The sequence below is a fragment of the Bos taurus genome, chromosome 11 (assembly GCF_002263795.3).
Source record: "Bos taurus isolate L1 Dominette 01449 registration number 42190680 breed Hereford chromosome 11, ARS-UCD2.0, whole genome shotgun sequence".
Taxonomy (NCBI): Eukaryota; Metazoa; Chordata; class Mammalia; order Artiodactyla; family Bovidae; genus Bos; species Bos taurus.
This window is the reverse complement of record NC_037338.1, coordinates 2,318,507-2,342,827: the sequence shown is the minus strand read 5'-3', so window position 1 is coordinate 2,342,827 and position 24,321 is coordinate 2,318,507. Positions and strand designations below refer to the sequence as shown.

At 45.8% G+C, this 24,321-nt stretch overlaps 2 protein-coding genes across 3 annotated transcripts in view; one reads left to right on the top strand and one right to left on the bottom strand.

Moving 5' to 3' along the window:
* Positions 1-5,233, bottom strand: part of LOC101904375 (uncharacterized) — an 11,950-nt gene extending 6,717 nt beyond the window's left edge. The window contains exons 1-4 of the mRNA XM_059891592.1: positions 5,221-5,233; positions 4,993-5,048; positions 4,665-4,894; positions 2,827-2,878 (exon numbers count right to left, since the gene is read on the bottom strand). Of these exons, the coding sequence (XP_059747575.1) occupies positions 2,827-2,878; positions 4,665-4,894; positions 4,993-5,048; positions 5,221-5,233 (351 nt within the window). The remainder of the gene's footprint in view (positions 1-2,826; positions 2,879-4,664; positions 4,895-4,992; positions 5,049-5,220) is intronic.
* On the top strand, positions 4,818-24,321 carry STARD7 (StAR related lipid transfer domain containing 7). 2 transcript variants are annotated; one of them, NM_001102086.2, is given in 9 exon segments: positions 5,420-5,560; positions 9,070-9,140; positions 13,026-13,234; positions 14,227-14,276; positions 15,498-15,608; positions 15,691-15,773; positions 16,119-16,218; positions 21,407-21,491; positions 22,483-24,317. In NM_001102086.2, coding segments are annotated over 7 exon segments (810 nt in total). In that variant the 5' UTR covers positions 5,420-5,560; positions 9,070-9,140; positions 13,026-13,038; the 3' UTR covers positions 22,668-24,317.

Here is a 24,321-nt window from a genome sequence, read left to right as displayed (position 1 = left end):
ACAGCATGCCAGGCTTCCCTGTCCTTCACCAACTCCCGGAGCTTACTCAAACTCATGTCCATCGAGTTGGTGATGCCATCCAACCATCTCATCCTCTGTTGTCCCATTCCCCTCCTGTCTTCAATCTTTTCCAGCTTCAGGATCTTTTCCAATGAGTCAGTCCTTCACATCAGGTGGCCAAAGTACTGGAGCTTCAGCTTCAACATCAGTCCTTCCAATGAATATTCAGGACTGATTTTCTTTAGGATCGACTGGTTTGATCTCCTTGCAGTACAAGGCACTCTCAAGAGTCTTCTCCAATACCACAGTTCAAAAGCATCAATTCTTTGGTTCTCAGCTTTCTTTATAGTCTGGCTCTCACATCCATACATGACTACTGGAAAAACCACAGCTTTGACTAGACAGACCTCCATTGGCAAAGCAATGTCTCTGCTTTTTAATATGCTGTCTAGGTTGGTCATAGCTTTTCTTCCAAGGAGCATCTTTTAATTTCATGGCTGCAGTCACCCTCTGCAGTGATTTTGGAGCCCAAGAAAATAAAGTCTGTCACTGTTTCCATTGTTTCCCCATCTATTTGCTATGATCTTCATTTTATGAATGTTGAATTTTAAGCCAGCTTTTTCACTCTCCTCTTTCACTTTCATTAAGAGGCTCTTTAGTTCTTCTTTGCTTTCTGACATAAGGGTGGTGTCTTCTGCATAGCTGAGGTTATTGCTACTGCCTTAAATCCATATATATTCCAACCTTGCCTACATTTCTGTTTACACCAAGTGTGAGAGGAATTATTCACTGGGACAATTTCCCTTGGCACCATCTTTCAAGATCACCCTAGGGTGGGGCTGTAGTGCAGCTGCGGTTCTTTTTCAGCTTGCACCCACACACCACTTTGACCTTTGTAAAAAGCAAAGTGTCATAAGCAAATCAAGCTTTTTTTTTTGCCACATCAAGTGGCATGTGGAACTTCCTGGACCAGGGATCAAACCTGCACTCCCTGCAGTGGAAGCATAGAGTCTTAACCCCTGTACTACCAGAGAAGTCCAAGCTTTGCTTTTTTTCCTCCTTGGCCAGATGGTCATAAAGAGACTCCACCTTCTATGCAGCCATAGGCAGGGCTGAGGGAGAGGCATCAATGTGTACCAGGAAAGAGAATGTGTAGGTGAAAGGATGCTCACGTCCCAGATATCAGGCGAGTCCTTGGGATGGCCGCCAAGGGTGGGTTTTTGGCTTCGTGCAGGCAAGAATTCAAGATCAAGTCATAGTAAAGTGAAAGCAGGTTTGTTCAGGGAGATATTCCATAGACAAGAGGGTGGGCCATCTCAGGTGAGAGGCCCTGAAATATGGGGGGCGGTTTATGGGCTGGGTAATTTCATAGGCTAATGAGGTGGGAGGATTATTCCTACTATTTCTGGAGAGGGGCCCCAGAATTGGGTCACCACCCACTTTCTGGTCTTCTGTGCTGGGCCTTGGAGCTGTCATGGCACTTACGGGTGTGTCATGTAGCTGATGTATTAGGAGCGTATACTGAGGCTCAAGTGGAAGTCGACTTGTCTGCTGTGTTGGATCTAGTCAGTTCTAACCAGTTTATGTTGTGTCCTCAACGGCTATGCCGCTCTTTGGAAGGCTGTACCCTGCGTCTTCCTGTTTTCAGTGCATAAATGCTAGGTGACACGGACGTCCAGGGCATCTGTTTGTGTGGCTTACTGTGCCCCTGGCCTCTCATCCCAATTCTGCATGCACCACTTACTATGGATTATTATGCCTACTCAGCTTTATGTTTTAGTGGGTCTAATAGGCAGAACCTAACTTATATAAGACAAGCTAATGATTAAGAATTTTGGATCAAGTCAAAATTATACAAAGGGAATACGTTTTTTCAATGTTGTTCTGGGAATACAGAAGCAAAACAAAGTTTGCTGACGGACTGGAAGAGAGGTTAGGCTAGAGAGTACTGTTAGGGTCTGAACAACAAAGTGGTAGAGAAGACGGTAGAGAAGAAATGGATTTTGAAACTTCTGAAGCTGAATGGATAGATAGGTACAGCAATGGAGACAGCAAGCATGTTCAGGTCGTCCTTTTAATGCCGAAATCTTGGCTCTCTGTGCACCAAGACCAAACAGAAATACGGAGAAAGAGTTATGGGGAGGAGAAGGAAAAGTGGCTTTATTGCTTTGCCAGGCAAAGGGGGAACACAGTAGGCTAGCCCTTCAAGAACTGTGCTCCCCTCCCTGGTGAACAGGGAGAGCTTATACAGTCAGGCAGGGTATGTGATCGGGATCTAACCCTAACCCATCCTTCTGGGAAGTTTCAAAAAGGGCGAGGTTGTTGACAAATTAGGGTCTGTGCTAGGAAAGATTGAAGGCAAAAGGAGAAGAGGGTGGCAGAGGATGAGATGGTCAGATAGCATCCCTGACTCATTGGGCATGAATTTGAGCAAACTCGGGGAGATAGTGAAGGACAGGGAAGCCTGGCACGGTGCAGTCCACATGGGGTTATAAAGAGTCGGACTTAGCAACTGAACACAACACAAGGTCATAGGTGGTCTAGTCTGCTAATCTTGCTGAATCTCTCTGGTCCCTTTAATTTTGCCCCGGGTCCTTTTGTGACTGCTCCTCCCTTGATTAGCAAGTCTTTTGCCCTTTTGGCTTCCCTGGTGGCTCAGACAGTAAAGCATCTGCCTGCAATGCGGGAGACCTGGGTTCGATTCCTGGGTCGGGAAGATCCCCTGAAGAAGGAAATGGCAATCCACTCCAGCACTCTTGCCTGGAAAATCCCATGGACGGAGGAGCCCGATAGGCTACAGTCCGTGGGGTTGCAAAGCCTACTCACCCGGGAGCCCCACAGGGTCCAGCTTGGCATCACTTTCAAAAACAAACCACAGCTGCAAAAGGAAGGAGAGGGGTGGTGTCTGAAAAAAGGAAGAGTTCAGGTCTCCTTCTTCACAGTGAACTTGACAGTGTTTATGTACTGGGCAGAAAGAGGCAACAAAGGAGGGAAAATGGCTGGATCGGAGCTGCGCAGCTGGCGTTGCTGAGAACTCATTTTGGTAAACAGAAAACAGGAAAAAAAAAACCCAAAAAAGAACAAAAGCAGAAGCCCTAAGCTCCTTAAAATCAAAGGAAGCCGGAGAGAAGGAAAATCCAACCTTTCCCCCTTTGTTGGACTGCTTCTGTGCTTGCCCAGCTTCCAAACGGAAGAGCACGGAGTCAGCAACAGAGACATCATTGGTTTAATGGACGGGGGAGCTTACACGTCTGAAGCAAGGTTCTGAAGCGACACCCCACCCTGTGAAGTGCAGGGCAGACAGGACATGGTGGCAGGCTTGGCTGTCGCAGGGAAGGGGAGATGGCCAGTTGTAGGGGAACTGATTTCAGGTGGGCTCATTAGTTACCAGGGAAAACAGCAAAGGGACATGCCGTTCACCACCCCTTTGATAAGCTATCACTAGCTGGGGCCTGGGGCAAGTACCTAGGAGGTGTGTAGCAAGGTCAATCATGTGAGTAGGGTGTAGGTGAAGCAGGTACAGGTCTCGCAGAGCATGCACAGAGAGGTCAACCACCATCCTGAGTGGCCTGACCATACACCCTCACATCCGCTTCCAGCTATCCTACCACCAGTGAGAAAAGCTTGGCTCCACAAAGCATCAAATACCATTTTCTATTATATACCCATTTCTCCTTATTTCAATGGAAAATAAACATCCCCAGAGTCAAAGCAGACAGTCTGGATAGATCTAAATTTCAGCTCCCAGTAAAGCAATTTTTTTCTTTTTGGAGAAATATCTTTTATTAAGACCACATAAAACTGCTCATGTAGGTACATTAAGTGTGAAATTTCTAAATGCACTCACTGCCTTGGAATGAGCAGTCTCTCACATGAAGACTTCCTTTTACAGTACTGTAACATATAAGCTTAATATAAGTTTAAAAAATAAAACAATTTCGTGTAGGTTTTCCTACTGGACATCCAGCCCTTTCGTTTTAACGAGGTTGTGCACAGAATAGTCATTAAATACTCTTCAAGATCATTTAGCCAGGCTGTTCTTGGATAGTGCCAAGTAGGTTTTAGGAAACTTGTTTACCTTCTCACGCTGTCACCTTCGGGTCAAAGACAGAAGGACAGCTACTAAGCGACCAGGGCCATCTGCCCCAGATAACTCCATTCTGCTGCCCTTTTACGAAAGGGCTACCGCATTTCCACATTGAGGTGGGTCACCTGCCCAAGCAGCTCTCTTGACCGTGTCCTAGGCTCTAAGGATGTCCCGCTGGCCCGCTCTCGGTCGAGGTGTCGCAGAGAGAGGGTCGGTGCTCAGGGGTCTTGGCTCGTACAGCGCTTCCGGGAAAGCTAGCGGGGAGGCCGAGGAAGGCTCGGCAGGGTCTCCATCCACCAAAGGCATCTACGCTGTCCCGCCCCCAGTCCCCAATCTGGATATCCCCAGCGCCTCGCGGACGCAAAGCCAAGATCCCACCCTCACCCTCGACTCAAATTAGAGGCGACGATCACAAGCCTCTTAAAACAATCGAGAGGGCACTGAGCCGGGTTCTAAGGCACCTGGCCACCGACCCTAGCGGGGCGGGGTCGGGCGGCCGGAAGATGGCGGTGGCGGCGGGGTCCGCCGGTCACTCTCCGAGCCGCCCTTGACTAGTTCTCGCCGCCGCGCCACCTACCTTGCTAGCGAGGGTTCCAGGCTTGCCGCGCGAGGGGGCAGTGACGAGCACCTGGCGCCACCAATCAGAACCCGGAGTCTCGACCGCGCCCAATCAGGGCCGGGAGGCGGAGACTGGGGGGGGTATAGGGTGCAAGTTGGCAGCGCATGTGGTGGACGCGGAACGCTCGGGATCTCTGCGCCAGCTTCGCCGCTTTTCGCGCGTTCTGTACTCCGGCCCCTGTCGCCGGCCTGAGGAGGCCGAGGAGGCAGGTGGCCGAAAGGGCCGTCGGCCCTCCGGCGTTGCGGCCGGAACCGCGGAGAGCCTGCTGCAGTGGTCGCAGGCCCACCGCCGCGGCCGGTGCCTTGACCGACTCTCTTAAAGGAGACTTCTCCTCAGCGGTTGCTGCAGAGGGAGATGAAGGACCTGTTAGACCGTGAGGCGACTTCGGGGTCGGCCAACTAGGAGGACTCGGCGAGAGGGCGCCCGCACCCTCCCGGCCTTGTTCCTTTGGCGCCGTGAGCGAGGTGTCGCTCTCTTCCGGGCGCGCGGCGTGTGCACGCGGCCCCGGCGGGGCGATCGGGCGGCATGTTTCCGCGCAGGCCGCCGACCGGCCTGGCTGCCTGGCTGGTGGGCGCGGCGGCGGCGGCGGCCGGGCGCGCGGGCGCGCGGGGCGGGGGCCTGCTCGCCTTGCTGGCCAATCAGTGCCGCTTCGTGACGGGCCTGCGCGTGCGGCGCGCGCAGCAGATCGCGCAGCTCTACGGCCGCCTGTACTCGGAGAGCTCGCGCCGCGTCCTCCTCGGTCGCCTCTGGCGCCGGCTGCGCGGACGCCCGGGCCATGCATCTGCCTTGATGGCGGCGCTCGCCGGCGTGTTCGTGTGGGACGAGGAGAGGATCCGGGAGGAGGAGTTGCAGAGGTGGGCTTGGTGGCGAGGTCGTGCTTCCTCTCTGGGGTGGGGGGAGGGTCGGGGCGGTGGGGCTGGAAGGTGGAAACCTTAAAACCTGGGGCCGGCCTTGGTGATCACTGTCTCCTGTTGACCCTGTGGTACTGGAAGTGACGATGCAAGTAGTTCGATCATGTTGTAGCAAACCCACGTTTCTACGTTGCTTCTGCGGGTTAACTTGATTTGTTGAATTAGAAATAACTGCAGGTGTAGGCTAGTGGAGAGGGGGACTTTGGGAGAGCGTGCCACTATAGAAATAACGTTTTGGGGACTCCCCTGGTGGTCCAGTGATTAAAAAGAATGCGTTTCTAATGCAGGAGGCTTAGGTTCCATCCCTGGTCAGGGAACTAAAATCTCATATGCCGCAGGGTGCGGCCAATTTTTTTTTTTTTTTTTTTGACTAATTAAAAAAAATAACGTGGGAAGTTGGTATTGAAGACATGTAAGCTATTGCTCATGTCATCTTACATTGTTTCAGGAAGATGCAAAGGCTGCTCAGGTGGCACAGTGGTAAAGGATCCGCCTACCAATGCAGGAGACGTGGGTTCGACCCCTGGTTGGGGAAGATCCCCTGGAGAAGGAAATGGCATCCCACTCCAGTATTCTTGCCTGGAAAATTCCATGGATAGAGGGGCCTAGGGTCGCAGAGATTAGGACTGCTGAGCAAGCACGCACGCATAGAGGGTCCAAAAACCAAACAGGTTTTAAAATGGACCTGAGGATGTAGATATGCAATTTACAAAGTTACATTGTTCCAAATGGGATTTCGTGAGATATGCCAGAAGAGCTCTTTTGTCATTGTGACTCATGGCAGGATTATGAGACTGGAGATTTTGCCCTCCGGGGACAAACTAGTAGCCCACACATTTTAACCTGGAAGAATTAGGTCAGTTTTTCTTGCTACTTCCACTAGAACTCCGAGAGTTTCATTAGGCTCTGTAATCATGTTGTCATCATCAAAACTTCTGTGAGAAGTATAGTACCATTAGTGGAATCCGCTCATCTGTGGTTCTAAACTGAGCCCTTACAGTTTTCATGCAATATGAGGAAACCTTGCTTTGGGTCTTGCTTTACAGTGTCGCTGTATTTTTTTTTTTTTTTTGACAAAAAAAATGTGTGTCTCTCCACATATTCTGCCCCCGAACTCTGAAACTGATTTCAAGAACCTCCGATAGTCCCCCTACCTCACATAAATTCCAATACAAGTCTGTTCTGGTCATTTCTTCTGTTATTTCACACTTTTGGTTGGGTGAAAGTGGAAATATTTCAGTGAAGTTAATACTGTGATCTCTCTGGAAGTGTAGGACCCAGATGCCAGGCAACATTGTGAGTTGTCGGTAAACGCAAAGTGTATCTTTAGAGCTGGTAATAATTTTCCTAGCAGTAAAAAGGACTGTTTTACAAATGCACTTTAAACTCATAACCATGAACAACCTTACTCAAAAACGTTAAGGTATCAAAGCATGAGAGGTGGTCTGCCTAGTTTCTGTTAGTGTTTTGGGGTATTTTGTTCTCAGGTGTAAGAAATATGGAAAGGTAACTTTTTAGTTGTAAAATTACCAGTCGACTGTTTGAATTTGCATTCTGTTTTTTGATGATGATGGAATACCCATGTTCCACAGTCATGAAGTTTGAGGGGAAAATTCCTAGTTGGATTTGGTTTGGGAAAGAGAAAGACCAGGAAAGGGCCTCTGGGTGCCCTGCTGGGAATAGGAGTTGAGTAGTGTTGAGGCCCGGGTGATAGATTTCATACTTTTTCGTCATGTATTTTTATTGATGATATGTTCTAGAACCTCTGTTCAGTAGGTCTCCCCTTTCCAGGAACTGGAGGGGGAAAATAGGATAAGAAATAGATGTGGTAAACATTTGAGTCCATAGTCAACTACCTGCCGTGGGAGAAAGAAATCAGACAGTTGAAGCACTTGATTCTAATCCAGCTCCTAAAGAGGTATTGTTCTGTATTAACCCACTTGGGGTTAATACAGAAGCTTAGACAAAGGCCAGTAAGAGCACTTAAGGTGCCCTTTTTGACCCTCTCCAGCCTTGTTGTTCCAGCAAAGGCCCTCATTTGACTCTCCATGTCCAGTTCATGCTTGAGTTCAGTCATATACTTAAAATTTGATCAAGTCCATTTTGAGGATTTTTAGAAATGTTACCTTGATGGGGGGGCAGGTGATATGCTGTCAGCTGTATGTAGGTTGTACGGTGATTTCAAAGGTCTTTGTTCTCCTAGCTGGTCCTGTTTGTATTTTATTATTAATTAATTAATTCTGGTCGTGTGCCGCTTGCTGGGTCTTAGTTTCCTGGCTGGGGATCCAATGGCAACGAAAGCAAGGGATCTTAACTACTGGACTACTAGGGAATTGCCAGTATTTTATTAAATAAGGTGTTCCGGGTACAGGTTAGCCTTTTTAGGTTTGGTGGTTTTTATGTATATTTTAAACTTTTATATTGGTGTGTAGCCAATTAACAATGTTGTGGTAGTTTCAGGTGAACAGCAAAGGGACTCAGACATACATGTACACGTATCCATTCTCCCCCCAGACTCCCTTCCCATCCAAGCTTAGGCTTGGTGCTTTATTTTGTTTGCTTTACAGGATGCACTGCTGAGGTTAGAAGATCTTAGATTCTGTTGGCACTGGTTGGATGACTTTGGGTAGCTTCCAGAATGAGCATAGTGCCTGTGCCTCGGGACATGTGCATTTCTTTCATTGTTCGTGGAAGAAGAGCGTGATTGTCCCATGGCCCCTGAATCACAGCCTTTGGGTCTTCTGTGCCATTTCTGTGCCAGCTTGTCCTGGTACACACTCATTCTCATATGGCTGTTGTCACACAATGATGGGCCGTAAGGCTCCCTTTTTGAATGTGAACATCTTAAATAGATGTGAACATCATTAATTGAGAATCAGCACGGACATTTGAGGAAAGAAGTAAATTGTACTCATTGATGGTCCAGGTATAGAAATCAGGTATTTTAATGCTTAGTCTAGCTTTCTTACCTGATTGACTTTAATTAAATGACCAGACAAAATAACTTTTAACCACTGTTTTTGGTGCTGACTGGCATTCTGTGAGTGCAGGGCAAATCTTATGGAAAAATACTAATAGTAATTTTTTTTATTATTATTATTTTGGAACATTAAAAAAAATTACAGGAACAAAAAGGAAGTTAAGAAATATGAAAGACTAGCGGAAAATGTTCCATTAATTTCCCTCCTCTTTTTAAAAAAACTTACAATTCATTGCTCGAAATTTGAATAAATATGTACCAATAAAGTTGCATGAAGAAAATTGGCCATTTTCCTATTTCAGCCTTTAAACTTTTCACTGTGCTGTTAATTAGATAAATGATCAACAAAAAGTCCTTTTGACTTAAAGGGACTTTTTTCTCCCCCCTGTCACTTAACGATGTTTTTACTCTCATACATTCTTAGATAATCAGAACTATGTAAAAACTGAGGGTTTTTTTTTTTTTTTTTGAGATTGTCTTCATTATTTGATGGTTAACCAGTTGGCTCAGAATTGCAGGGAGCTGTTGATGTCTCATTTTTGGGTATGTCCTATGACAGTTGTTCTTCAAAGTCTTTAACTTTGACAATAATTGGGAATTTGAGGAGGGGATCATTGAAACAAAGCAGTGTTACTTTGTTAAATTACTCATTACCGGAATGGCTTCATTTGACTCTTTGGGGCCTTATATTAAGCTCTGCACTTAGGGTAGGATTCCCCTAGATGAGCCTAATATGATAATACTTACTGTTTTCATGATTTTATGCCTTCAATTTCCATAGCTTTCTATACAGCCTTTCTTAAATGTTGAGATGACTTTAGTTTTGAAGAAAGGAAAGCATTGACTGTCTTTCTTTGATCCTCTTACTAATCTGGTTCTGCTGCTATTTTGGGTTTAATCTCTTTTGTCCTTCTTTCTCCCTTGTTACTTGTCTCTCAGATAACAAGGTGTAGGCAACCATCCCCTCCAGATAAGATTTGACACAGCAGAATAATGGGATACATAGTGAGAAGTTTTTTTTTTCTTCACACAAATAATAGTGACTGAGCTGATGATGTCTGTCATGTCAGCATTTAGAAATTGAGACCCTTCTGGATTCTTAAACCTGGGACAGGGCTCATTGGCATTTTCATGATGCAGTCTCCTTCTAGCATTCATACTGTGCTGTACAAAGAGTGAGTGTCACGCCTTCACAGGGCATTGCTATCCCCCGAAGGCACTCAGTCTCACCCAGTGACCTTTAATCTTAAGAGGCTGATTAAGCAGTGGGTCAGAAACTCTGTACCACTTTGAGTCTTAGAAGGCCATTAAAAATATTGCCTATAGTCATATAGTTTAATTTTCATAAAACCATATTACTATATAATTTTGTGAGCCTCTGATGTATTTTTCTCAAGATGTTCCTGCCCCTCTTCATTATGTGATAAGGACATTGAAGAGTCCGGCTTAATTTTTTTTGAAGGGTGCTTTACTAGTCCTCAGCAGGCCATGACTGGTCTGCATGATGCCTGCATTGTTGTTCTCACAGCCACAGCTAGCTGTGTCTTTACTTTTGCTTTCTCCTCTGCAAGACCTATTGCCTACTCTAAATTTCCTTCCCTATTTCTCTATGGTTTTTGCAATGGTAGCAGTCAATCCCGTTTTGAAATGTTTAATTCACACTGAAACTTTTAAAAGGTTAAACATTTTTCATCAGAACATCAATATAAATTGACTGGCTAGGGTTATCAGTTGCAAACAGAGAAACTGATACTGGTTAACTTTCTTCAAAAAGGGTGTAATCAGAAAGGTGTTAGGACACACAGAGCGTTGAAGGCCAGGGAGAGCCCAGGTTGGCTGAGAGGACAGCCACGGCCGCTACAGGAATGCTCTGCTTCGGGCAGTGTTGCTGGTTTAGTTTCCCCAGATCTGTTGCATTTTTCCCTCCAGATAGGTGAGGAAATCTGAAAGGTCCTGTGCCTCGGGTTATTTCCTCTACCAGAAGTCTCTGATTAACGTCATTTGATCACTGCTAGGGCGCAAGAAGGGGACTGGGCTGTATCTCACCTATTTGGGGGTTCTCCTCAATAGGAAAAGATTTCAGGTGGTCAAAACACAAATGTCCTCGTACATAAATACTTTCATTGAAGTTCAAAGTTTAAAAATAATAGAATTGGAATAGACCTTCAAGAAATAATGTGCTCAAAAAAAAAAAAAAAGAATGTGCTCATGTTACAGGTGGAACTAGGGAGCCTTTGAGGTAAAATGACTTGTAATCACAGCTCAAGTTGGCAGAGCTGGGACTAGAACCCAGATCTCTGCACTATCGTTTGGATGGCTCTAAACTTTTAATCGGGGGTTACTGGTATGATTTTGAATTTTCGACTTCTAAACTAGTATTAATGTAATCTTTTAGTAAGAATTTGAATTATTGAGGCCTACCCCCATATTTATTTTACTCAGTTTATTCTGTGAACACTTACTGAGCATGTAATGTTTACCAGGTACTTGCTAAGAGCCATTTTAGTAAGGAGGATAGGCATAAAGGTAGATTAATTATAATATAGTGCAGTATGTTTCTGTAGAGGAATAAAAGTAAATGTGTCTGGTTAACCCTTTCTTGGAGTTAACCTTGAACTTTATGGTTTTTTTTTTAATTTATATTTTTATTTATTGACTGCACTGTGTCTCGGTTACAGCACATGGGATCTTTAGTTGTGCCATACGAACTCTTATATGTGGGACCTAGTTCCCTGACCAGGGATTGAACCGTGTCCCTTGGCATTGGGAGCACAGAGACTTAGCCGCTGCACCACCAGGCAAATCCCTTTGTGCAGTTTCTGAAGGTTAAAGAGGAGTAAGAAAGGGCATTTCAAACAGAACATATCAGTAGGTGGTATCTTCAGTCTTGAAGTGTAAAAGTGACAGAGTCAGCTAGCAGTCTTGCTTTGCTAACTGCTCTTTAAAGATTAAAGGGAAAATCGTGTTTTTTTTTTTTTTTTAAATGGTGCTGGGACAACTAGAGATGCATTTGTAAAATAGTGAATTTACACCCCACACCTCACACTGTACACAAAAATTAAAATGGGTCAGAGACCTAAGTGTAAACTAAAACTTGTAGAAGAAAATATAGGCATGAGTTCTTACGATACTGGGTTAGGCAGTGGTTTCTTAGCTAGAACACCAAAAACATGAGCAGTCAAAGAAAAAATAGATTAATTTGACTTCATCAAAATTGAAAACTTCTGTACAGCAAAAGTTACTATCAAGAAAGTGGGAAGACGGCCCACAGTTTCAGAGAAAATATTTGTAAATATTTAACAGGAGACTTTAGTTCAGAATATATGAAGAACTTTTAAAACTTGACAGTAAAGACAACCCAATTTAAAACAAAGATTTCAATACATCTTTTCTCCAGAGAAGATACACAAATAGCTCATAAGCACATAAAAATACGCTCAACGTCATTAGTCATTATACCCGCTAGGATTGCTGGAATCAAAAAAGTTAGTTTCCCAGGCCCAGAAAGTCCACGCTAGGAATTTACCAAGGAAACTGAAAGCTTTCATCTGTACACAAGTTGTATGCAGATATCTGTAGCAATATTATGCATGATAGCCAAAAGGTAGGAAACCCCTGCACGTCCATCACCTGATGAATGGGTAAACAAAGCGTGATACACCCATATGATGTATCCGTACAGTGGAGTATCATTCAGCCGTAAAAGCAATACACCAGGGCGTGAGGGAATTGTATATACTACTAAGTGAAAAGAGCCAGACCCAAGAGGTCGTATTTTGTAAGATTTCATTTATATGAATTGTCCAGTGAGGCACACTCATGGAGACAGAAGTAGGTTAGTAGTTGTCAGGGGCTATAGAAAGTAACTGCTGTGGGTAAAGATTTCTTTGGGGGTTGGTGACAATGTTCTGGAATTGGTGGTGATGGTTGTACAACCTTGGGACTATACTAAAAAGCACTGATTTGTATATAGTAAAAGTATAAATTTTTATAGCAAGTGAATTATCTCTCTTTAAAATAAAGGAGGAAAAATACGTGAGTACTCTTAAAATATGATAGGAAGACAACCGAATTAAAAAATGGGCAAACGATATCAAATGACATTTCATAGGCATAAAATATGAGGGCTAATTATATGGCTAGTATTAAGCACTTTACATGTAAATTTAATTTTTATAATCAACCTTTGAAGTAGGTACTATTATCATCCCCAATTTACAGGTTAAGAAATAGGGATTGTTAAGTAATTTAATATTCTCATTGATGAATGTTAGACTGGGATTCAGACTCAGGAACTCATATTTTTATTCCCTACACTTTATACCGTTTTAAACCCACTCCGCTCTGTGTAAGTCTTTGTGTGGCCAGTTCATTTTTCAGGGCTGACTCCAACCACCCCACCATGCCTGTTGTTTTTCTCCTCTCCAGATCCATTGATGAGATGAAACGGTTGGAGGAAATGTCAGGTATGTTTCGGAGCTCTGGAGTTGAGCGCCACCCCCCAGAACCAAAATCCCAGACAGAAGGGGTTGAAGATTCAGGAGGCACCGAGCAGCCATGGGAGATGGTGATGGATAAGAAACACTTCAAGCTGTGGCGGCGTCCCATTTCAGGCACCCCCCTTTACCAGTACCGAGGTGAGTCCCACCTGGCTGCTGGGGGTGTGTTTCGCCCCGGCAGGTACATGGCACTCTGTTCTCTTATACTCTCCATTCTGGTTTTGTTCTGGGAACACTGCCCTGCTGTGCTGTTGTTTTTCCTCTCCCTGATAATAAGGGATCATGGCATCCGGTCCCATCACTTCATGGCAAATAGATGGGGAAACAGTGGACACAGTGGCTGACTTTATTTTTCTGGGCTCCAAAATCACTGCAGATGGTGACTGCAGCCATGAATTTAAAAGACGCTTGCTCCTTGAAAGGAAAGTTATGACCAACCTAGACAGCATGTTAAAAAGCAGAGACATTACTTTGCCAACAAAGGTCCGTCTAGTCAAGGCTATGGTTTTTCCAGTGGTCATGTATGGATGTGAGAGTTGGACTATAAAGAAAGCTGAGCCCCAAAGAATTGATGCTTTTGAACTGTGGTGTTGGAGAAGACTCTTGAGAGTCCCTTGGACTGCAAGCAGATCCAACCAGTCCATCCTAAAGGAGATCAGTCCTGGGTGTTCATTGGAGGGACTGACGTTGAAGCTGAGACTCCAATAATTTGGCCACCTGATGCGAAGAGCTGACTCACTGGAAAAGACCCTGATGCTGGGAAAGATTGAGGGCAGGAGGACAAGGGGACGACAGAGGATGAGATGGTTGGATGGCATCACCGACTCGATGGACATGGGTTCGGGTGGACTCTGGGAGTTGGTGATGGACAGGGAGGCCTGGCGTGCTGCGGTTCATGGGGTTGCAAAGAGTCAGACACAGCTGAGCAACTGAACTGATGACAAGAGTCTCGTTGTCTTTGTTACTCTGCTATAGGTTGTCTCTGTCATACTTTGCTGCCCCAGTGTGACTTCTGTTTCTGAATGTGCCTTTAAGATCTGTCCGTCAGTACTCTGCAGTTCAAATGCAGTTAAGTGATAGGAATAGAGTGGGAGATGAGTGTGGCAAACATTGCTTATCCTTTGTTCTAGTGTTTGGAACCTACACGGACGTGACACCGCGGCAGTTCTTCAATGTTCAGGTGAGTACGTTTCTCCTCCCAGATCAGGAGCTGCTAAGCCTAGAAGTCCTCTTGCCATCATCCACATGAGTGATTTCTCTGACTTACAAGATGTTGGCTTCAGTCCATCCATCTCTCAGCCCCACACTTCACGTCAGCTAGCCTCTGGGTGAGCCTTTGACTTACAGTTTCCTTCTGGGGATGAGGCCAGTTCTGCTCTTTTTAAGACTTTTGGGAAGAGCAAATAGAGGAAGGATTTGAGTGCTTTAATATATTTTATAAGACTTCATAGTTTTCTCCCCCTAAACAATTTGAGGGTAAGTTACATGCCCTTTGTTCCAAAACCCTTCAGTGTGTATTTCCTAAAAAACTGGACATATTCTCCTAACTAGCCATGGTACCAGTATCAAAGTCAGCAAATGTAACTGATGCAACTCTGATAGAATCTTTGCATTCCAGTTTTGCCTGTTTGTTGGCTTCGCGATGTCCTTCCTCTGCAGTATACAGATGCAGTCAGGACTTCGCTATCTGGAACTTGTCCACAGTAAAGGTGTTATAAAGATAAGAGTATGTGTTCAGAGACTGCTCCTCCTTGCGGGGAAATACAGAAAAGGGGAGCTGGGATCACCTAGAGTTCTACAGAAATTGTTTTTTCCTTCCTGGAGTTCTCATGGTTTACTGGACTTTGAGTAACTAGTTTGGTGATTATAACACCCACTGCTAACACACAAGTGCACGCTTTCCTCTAAGCACTGAATTCTGTCAATCTGTATTGAATTTTTGTTGATTTGAATGTGTATGATATGTGTCTTTCTTTGAGATTCCTTAGTTCTTAATGATGTTAGAAATTTTTAAAATAAAGCAACTTGTGTGAGGTGTCTGCCCGTACTTTCGGACGTTTTGTCTGTTTAAAACCTTTTGGAATTATTTCACCCTTAGAAATTTCTATCACTGTCTACTGTATTTTCTCTAGACATGTCTATGACAATATTTTTTTCTTACACTTGTGGGGTTTTTTTTTTAAGATTCACTTTCAAAGTAATGGGATTGGCCTACAGGAAGGGATTTTATTAAAGGACTCATCTGTAGTAACACAGCTGTGTCTTTGACACTTGGGCACTGTCCTTAGGTCAGATCACTGTTTCAGAAGGCTCTTGGGTAAGAGGCCCACTCCTCTGGAGAAGTCTTCTGTAGCTTTGTTCTGGATTTCTTGGGTCTTCATGGTCTTTGCTCTTTCTATAGCTGGATACAGAATATAGGAAAAAGTGGGACGCCCTGGTGATCAAGCTGGAAGTGATCGAGAGGGATGTGGTCAGTGGCTCTGAGGTTCTTCACTGGGTGACCCATTTTCCCGTGAGTATTGTACCTCTGGTTTTGCTTTGATCACGTCCACATGAGACAGAGCCCTGATCCTCCCACCCTTGCTCTTCTTTAGTACCCGATGTACTCACGGGATTATGTGTACGTTCGGCGGTACAGCGTGGATGAGGAAAACAACGTGATGGTGTTGGTGTCACGGTACGCATGCTGAGCAGCTTGGCCTTCATTCACACGTGTCTGGTGGGAGTCTGCTTGTCTTGTGAGTGAAGCCAGGGCGCCGTGCGTCCCAGCGAGAATGTGACTATTTCAGAGGGTTGAAGGGATGCAAACCTTTCATCAGAATAATCCTTCAGTTCCTTAATGGTGATAATTAAAGAGACACCGAGTTAACTCACTCTGTTTTTAGAAGTTAGTGTATATTCATTCATGACTTTTCTGATGTAGTCATTTAAAAGTTAAGAGGCTGCCTTTACTCCGTAACTCCAGCTCCGGTGGTCCTGTGTGTAGACAGTCCTCAGTTTCTTTTGCTTGTTTCCTTGCCAGTGCTGTGGAGCACCCGAGTGTGCCAGAGTCTCCGGAATTCGTCAGGGTCCGATCATATGAGTCCCAAATGGTTATCCGTCCACACAAGTCATTTGATGAGGTGAGTTGTATGTCATCCGAGATGTGATGGGTTAGTGGTTTATGAATTTTCTCAAGGTATGCCTTTTGTCTGAACTAGGGAGGGCATTCTGGTTCTCTAGTTTGGCTTGCATCGAATCCACTGGAGCCTGCTTAAATAGTGCTGGGCCGTGGCCTGAGAATTTGCATGTCTTAAGCTCCCAGGGGAGGCTGGTGCTACTGGCCTGCGACCCACACTTCAGGACCCCACCTAAAGTGGTGTACCTGGAAGACCCTTGAGACAAAGCAGTGATGACCCCTTGGCTCCTGTTACCTGAGGGGCAGTGATGGGAAGACAGCGGCCCTGACTAATACAGGCTTGTTGGCAGCGTTCTTAGGAGCCAGAGCGAGCTACTGTTCCTTCCCATCAGAATTTCCCCACAGTGGGCAGAACACGTAACACATTTAAGGACTCCTGTTTCCTTATCAATGCTGTCTGCTTCCTTGAACATTTTATGACCTTTCTTTGCAAAGAATATTTTCTTCAACTTAGTGTGGTGTTTTAGTTTTGATATTTTAGCCAAACCTCTGTTGAGCGTACATACTGATTGCGGTGGTTGCTGTTTTTAGCCCTGTTCACTTTGAAATCACTGTTTCTCCCCGTCACCTGTGTTTTAGAGCTGTATGACTGTTCTCTTAGCCGAGCTTTTGTTTTTGCAAGTTGTTTTATTTACACCACCTACATAATGGGACTCTTCTAAGCATGACAGAAACCGGGGTTTGCCTCAGTGGTGGTTTTGGGGGAGCTGTATGTTGACGTTTGTACCGTTTTAGCGCGATGGTTTTTTTTTTTTGCACGTGGGATCTTCACCACCAGGGATCGAACCCCTGCAGTGGAAGCTCAGAGTCTTAACCAGTGGACCACTGGTGAAGTCCCAGAGAGTGTTCTTCAAACCATGAGTTGCTACCCGCTAGTGGAAGACAGGCTTAATTAGTGCTAGAAAAGGAATAAATAGAAACTGAATGTAAGCATATTTTATGAAACTTTTGTTTGATTACATATGTACAAGTATATGTGAGAGAGAGGCTGAGAAAGAAAGAACTTGGTTGGCAATGTAGAAAGTATTGTTTCCAGTGTGTTGTAAGTTAGTACAGTTAAACATGTTTCAAAGTCCTCGCATTAGAAGCAAGAATGTTGCGATCGCCTGGGCAGGCTGGGCCTGTGGGAGTTGGAATTATGCCTCCTGCTTTGCTTTGATGTTGCTTCTGAAGTCTGAACCTTGTCCGCGTATTTCCTCTTTGGGGGGAAAAGTGGCTCGAGTCCCAGCGTTACTGCCTTTGGAGACCCTGACCGTGAGATAGCTAAGGCAGAGTTGGGCCACCAGCGGAGCGTGTTGTACCAGGAAGTAGCTTCTTTCAGCTGAGGTGGGGGACAGTATGAATTGTAAGTATTGCAGCACGTTGTGGCAAGCTCTTAGGAGAAAGGTAAGACTGGAGTTGGTTCTTGTAAAAAAGCAGCCTCTAGGTAGAGGAAAACAGGAAGGACCTGGAGGTAGAAGACATGATTCCGTGATTCAGCCGCAGACGAAGGAGGGAACGTGGGTGCTGAGAGACTCAGTGCTTAGAAAGGAAGGCGGAGTCTGGGGAGGAGTGGTGATTACCTTGACCGTGTACAGAAGATGCCTGAAAGCCAGGCAGCTGAGTTTGGATTTGCCAGATGGAAGGTAGATCCTGAGCCAGGGTGTGGTATTCTGTTCTATTGTGGCTGTGCTGCCAGATTACAGGACCTCAGTTCCCTGACCGGGGTTGAACCCAGGCCACGACAGTGAAAGCCTGGAATGCTCGCCGCCAGGCCATCGTGGAACTCCCCAGTTTCCCTTTTTATTATGGAAAATTTGAGATGTAGACGAAAGATGGACAAGTAGAGAAAGTAACAGGCGTGGACTCTGTCCTCCCTTGACTCCGGCAGTGACCACCCTCTTGGCCAGGCTTGTTTTATCTGCACTCTTTCTGGTCACTTTCCCACAACCCTGATTTTTTTGAAGCAGATTCTGGTTTTGCTATAGAAGAACCGAAGAATTCCTCTATACATATTTTAGTGTTTATCTCAAAAAGAAGAGAGATTTTTTGAAAACATAATATCGTATTCCCTAATATCTAATATCTGTAGTGTTTAAGCTTTCCTGATCATCCATGAATTTTTTTGTATTTATTTGATTCCTGATTTCAGGTGAGATCCAGGTATTGAAATGTGTTCACACTGTAGCTTTGCATCTATATCTTGAGTTCTCCCTCCTTTTTTCCCCCTTGGAATTGTATTTATTGAAGAAGCAGTTTCTTTGTTCTAGATTTTGCTGGTTATGTTATCACAGTGTCATCTAACATGTTTTTCTGTCCCCTGTGTTCCCTATATGTGGGTACTTAGAGGCTTGAACAGATTTAGGTTATTTGCTTGGAGCAAGACTGCTTTATTAAGAGGTATATAATGTCTGATACTGCCTTTTTATACGGTTCATGGGGTGCTCACAGCAAGTGCACTGGCGTGTCCTGCCGTTCCCTCCTCCAGTGGATCACATTTTGTCGGAACTCTCCACTATGAACAAATGGTCTTGCGTGGCCCTGCGTGGCATGGTTTATAGCTTCAAGGAGTTATCAAGCCCCTTCGCCACGACAAGGCTCTGATCCCTTTCTTTGTGAATTTGGAGGTGATTGATGAATATTACTCAGCTCAACTATTTTATTAGAAGTTACAAAATACTATTTGTATGAACTCTTCATTCTTTCTTCTCTTGTTTCCATTTATTAGATGACATACTTGAAAGTTGCTTAGTCATGTCCAACTCTTTGCAACCGCATGGCCTATGCAGTCCATGGAATTCTCCAGGCCAAAAGACTGGAATGGGTAGCCGTTCCCTTCTCCAGGGGATCTTCCCAACCCAGAGATCGAATGCAGGTTTCCTGCATTGCAGGCGGATTCTTGACCAGCTGAGCCACCGGGGAAGCCAGTACTTGAAAGTTTATACATGGACTGTTTTATTTCCTATAGTTCACAGAGGAAAGGGAAATAAGAAAGATGCTGATTTGTTTCCTTCATTTACTAGTTTTTAAAATGTTGAATTAGTTCTTTCAACAAACAATCCTCCAAAGGTTAAAGTTTTTATTTTTTAAAGAAATGATGGGACTTACCTGGTGGTAAGTCTCATTGGAAGACTCATACTTCCAGTACAGGAGGCCTGGATTCAGTCCCGCATGCTGTGTGGTACGGCCAAAAGAAAAAAGACATGCTATTAGAAACTCAAAAATTTAAGCATATTTGGTTTGTTTTGCAATCACTTTTATCTAGGATCCTCTTATTGACCAGAGTCCTTTTGACTTAACCTCAGAAACTCTCCTGTCTTCTGGTGCTACGTTTCAGGTTCACCTTCTATAATTTTAGGTGTGAATCTGAAAATGAGCATTTCTTCTAGGAGCCTTAATACCACCCTTTGGCATCTAGAAGTTCTCATATTTCTGGGCCTGTTCACTCTTAAGAGTAATTTAGCTTACATCCCTGTTCTTTCTACCCATTTAATTTCTTCTTCCTGACGGCAATTGTTTTCAGTTTTGAGTTTTTTCAGTATAGGCAGTAGTCTGTGAGAACCCAGGACTTCGACTTCTCAGTCCAAGTGTTTAATGGGAAGGGTCATTTCAAGTTTTCTATACGTGTTAGCTCAGGCAGCCTCCTGGCAAGCCTTTGTGGTGTCACTGTTCCCGCTGTGCAGGCTTCACCTCTCCTTTACTTCGTGGTATTCAGGCTATATCTCTGTTACAGCACCTGTCTGTCCTGCTAATTGGAAGCTCCTGAGGGCAAGGACTGGCATGTTCTTATTTCCCGTATAGTGCCTAGCACAGTCCCCAGACACATAGCAGATGTTCAGAGAACTGTTAAGTAGATGAATAAAGGACTCAACATTTCACCCAGGGAGTGAAGAAGGTGGGCTTTGGTGGAAAGGCGTGAGAGTCACAGTGCTGCTGTCTACAGCTGTGGCCAGTCTGCTTTGAAAAGTGCAGACTTGGGGCCTCTGTGGCAGTCCATTGGTTAAGATTTTGCCTTCCAGTGTAGGGGGTTTGGGTTTAATCCCTGATTGTAGAGCTAAGATCCTGTAGCCAAAAACCCAGAACATAAAATAGAAACAATAACAAATTCAATAAGAAGTTTTTAAAAGTGGTTCTCTCTTACCCTTTGGGTGAAGCATATTTGCTTCAGACCTCTCCGAGGATCGGGATCCCTGTAAATCTCTTTAATCTTTGTCTTCAGTGTACCAGTGAGAGGGCTGAGTCAGCGAGAGTGGGTGCCTGGGCCTGTGGTCAGGATTCTGGGTTCATCTTGGCTCTGGTTGAATATGTGGGTGAGCTCGAGCAAAGCCCTTCACCTTTTTGTGCTCAGTTTCTTCATCTGTAAAATGGGGATTAGCAGCGTCTACATTATAGGATTGTTGTGAGGAGCTGAAGCAGTTCCTGACACATAGTTGTAAGTGCCCTGTAAATGTTTGATGCTAGTGTTAATAGTGATAGTAGTGAGAGTTAGTATCATTTCAATAACGATTAAAATATTTAAACATGGTGGGGTATGTGTTGAGGTCCACTCCCACATTCTAAGATTGACTAGAAAGACACATAGGACCCAGCTGACAATCTACTCACAGCTAAGATTTATCACAGTGATGGGAGGATGCACAGCTGGATCAAAAGGTGGAGATGCAGGCGGGGTCTGGAGGAATCCCTGCAGGCTCCCCACACTCCCTGTCCCGTGAGGGCTCTTGGAACACATCCTGTCCCAGCCACAGAAAAGCAGCAACATGTGTGATGATTCTGCCTGGAGAAGCCCAGTGTCTGTACTGGGGGCTGGTCACACAGGCACCCTCTGCCTAGCACGTCCTACAACCCCAGACCCCGGGGGAGAGCGGGGGCTCAGCAGGAAGCACATTGTTTGCACAGAGGAGGCGCAGGGAGCCCTGGAGGACTTAACTATTGACAGAGGTCAGGCAGGCACCAAGTTCCTGGACACCACTGGGCCAGCCTCACTAGGTAGTAACCTCTCAGGTCTTCAGCGTTAACTCTTTTCTGCTCAGGGTAAAAAAAAAATGCCGCTCTCCACCCCAGAGTCCGATCTTGGTTATTCTGTGGCACTGGGTACGGAGGCTGTGAGGGGTAATTTGGGTACCTTCATCTTTGCTGTTTTTCTTTTCCAGAACGGCTTTGACTACTTGCTGACATATAGTGACAACCCCCAGACCGTGTTTCCTCGCTACTGCGTTAGTTGGATGGTTTCCAGTGGTGAGTGGGTGCTTGTGCACAGGGCTGGGTACTTGGGCTGAACGTTTTATTTTTCTCTAGCTTCTCAGTGGCTTCAGGGAGGTTAACACTTGTTTCATGGGAGGCCTTCCGAGTCCATATTGAATACTGTCTGGAAGGTAGTGAAGCCTCCGGCTGCAGTTGGGAGGGATGAGCATTCTGGTCCCAAAACGAAGCCTATGCCCAGAGGTGAATCGAAGAACGTTTGCTTAATACACACTGTGTACATTAATGCATTTACAGATTTTCTTCTTAGATCGTGTCGGAAGCCTTAAAACATGTGGTTATAGGACAGTCCACTGGAGAAAGGGGCCGCCACCCTTCTTAAGAAAGGCAGCAGCACATCACTGCTGTGATTGACTGCATTTTTCCTGGCCAGTCTCTTCCCTTAGAAACAGCTTCATGAGATTTTCTCTCTTGTTCTCTGTAAGCGGTGTCTTACCCTTCAGGGGGTATGGAGAGGAGGTTAGGTGTTTCTACTGTTAGACATTTTTCAGCAAAATTGGCTGTGCCACTGATAAGTGATATTTGAATCACATAAAAGAGAGCCTTTGGGGACTTAGGTGGTTTGATCAATGCCCCTTTTCAAAGGATCCCGGAGGTCCTGGGTGGCTTTCACTCCCTATAAGTCTGTTGTCTGTCCGTGAGGCTGTGATCTCTATAAGGAGGCATTGACTTCCTGCCTGGAAAGAAACAGGCCCTGCTAATTTTGAGCCTGGTGGCTCAGCGGTAGAGAATCCACCTGCCGATGCAGGAGACTCAGGTTTGATCCCTGGGTCTGGAAGATTGCCTAGAGAAGGAAATGGGGAAACGGTAACTCACTCCAATGTTCTTGCATGGAAATCCCATGGACAGACTTACAGTCCATGAGGTCGCAAAGAGTCGGACACGACTGAGTAAGTAAAACAGTGAAAACATGTTGAGCCTGCTGGCTGGTGTGCCCGCCCACCCAGACTGCCCTCTCTCCCGACAGGCATGCCAGATTTCCTGGAGAAGCTGCACACGGCCACTCTGAAAGCCAAGAACATGGAGATCAAAGTGAAGGACTATATCTCATCTAAGCCTTTGGAAGTGGGGAGTGAGGCCAAAGCCGCCACCCCATCTTCTGAGCGCAAGAGCGAGGGCAGCTGTGGGCCTGCCCGCATCGAGTACGCTTGACAGGCCCTGGGGGAAGCGGGGCCAGGCGGGTTCCAGCCCTGTCTTGGCGTCGCCACGCCCTCTGCTGCGGAACACCACTGCAGGCTGATTCGGTACTGCTCTCAGAGCCCTGCTGCTCAGTGTTGGAACAGGAGGAGGAGGCAGTCGAAGACCCTGGGCACGTTCTCGGGCCAAGCGTTTTGAAACTGGTGTTTCCTGGAGCTCCTCTGGAGCCAGCCTCGCCTCAGGCCAGAGGGGACAGCATCCTTTGCTTTCTCTGCCCACATTCCGTTCTCAGCCTCGGTTCTGCAGCACTTTGGGTGGGTTTCCTTCGGTTCTGAAGGTCCAGCTGGACCATGTGGACGGTTGAGTCTCCAATGAGGGGTCATGGCCGGGGGCACTCTTGGTCACAGTCCTGGTGTTGAGGGGGTGTGAACTGTTGCTTGGCAGCGTAAGTGCCTTGTCCTCACCTTCCCGTCTCTAGGGACATAGTTTGTATCAAGAAATGTCAGTCTCCGCCTCCCGTTTCCTTTCCCCACGCAAAGCCGTTTCCCTGAGTCAGCCAGTTCTTCGGTATTCATGTGCTGTGTCCATCTGGGGCACTGCGTCCCTGTAGCCCATTTACCAAGAACCGGGAAACTAACGCTGTCAGACAGTAACTCTATCATCAGTGTTTTTGATAGCATCAGTGGAGATGCTCAAAACATTATCCAGTTTAGTTTTGTGTGTTGTGTTTTTTTTAACTTTTGTGTTAAAAATGGGGGGTGGAATTAGGGAATGGAATAGGATTTTTGTTCCATAGTCTGGACTGTATAGACAGCACCGTTTTGATTCAGGCATTATTATCACACTTTGGGTTTGATTTGATGCCCGCAAATTGGCCATCTTGGAAGGCTGAAGGCAGAGGGGTAGGGGTCGGGCACCTCCCTGGAAGCTCTCAGAGCTGCAGACAAGCTTTGTGAGCAGGCAGGTGCAGTCGGTCCCAAATGCTCATATAAGGGGGAGGTGACTCATGTGACCCTGTGAAAAACTTCGTCGTCTTCTGAGCTAAAATTAAGGCAAACCACACTGTTTGGATAAAGTCACAATCAGATGGGATCAGCCTGGCCTGGCTAATGGAGCTTATGGTCATGCTGCACTCTGACTGGGAGCATCGGGACAGGCTTCAGGGCTTCAGATCCTCCTTCTCCCCCTTATTTCTTAGAATATGAATGACGAGATTTTCCCCACCCCCACTTGCTACCCTTTTGTGTTGCTGAAAGAGGAGCAAAAGCTGAGATTAAGCCCCTTAACCTTTTTATGGCCTAAGTTTTGTGCCAAAGAAATGCCTGCCCCACTCTTTGACGTCTTGCAGTCTCTGCGTCGTTGGCAGACCAGAGGGGTGCCTCAGACAGTCCCGCTTCTCTTCATCGGTTGTGTCTCCCTCCTCTTCCCCAGGGATGAGTCCCTGGGTTGCATTGGAGCTGAGCGCCTGTGACTGTTGGGACGGGTGGTGTGGGCGAGTGCCGTGAGGACACTCGAGCAGAGGAGCTGTGCGTTGCTCGTGTGCTTTTTGGCAGTTTGACTCTGCACTTGGTGTTGGTCTGTATAGTTACTTACGTCATTGTAATGATTTCACTCCTGACCGTGACGTTTTTACCAAATGCGTGAATAAATACATAAGGATTGGTATGAA

Excerpts from the sequence above, each read along its gene's own strand:
- STARD7 (XM_024998745.2), top strand. The coding sequence starts at position 5,232 with ATGTTTCCGCGCAGGCCGCCGACCGGCCTGGCTGCCTGGCTGGTGGGC. Across the intron at positions 15,609-15,690 it reads ACTGGGTGACCCATTTTCCC|TACCCGATGTACTCACGGGA; the intron begins GTGAGTATTGTA and ends GCTCTTCTTTAG. Across the intron at positions 21,492-22,482 it reads TAGTTGGATGGTTTCCAGTG|GCATGCCAGATTTCCTGGAG; the intron begins GTGAGTGGGTGC and ends CTCTCCCGACAG.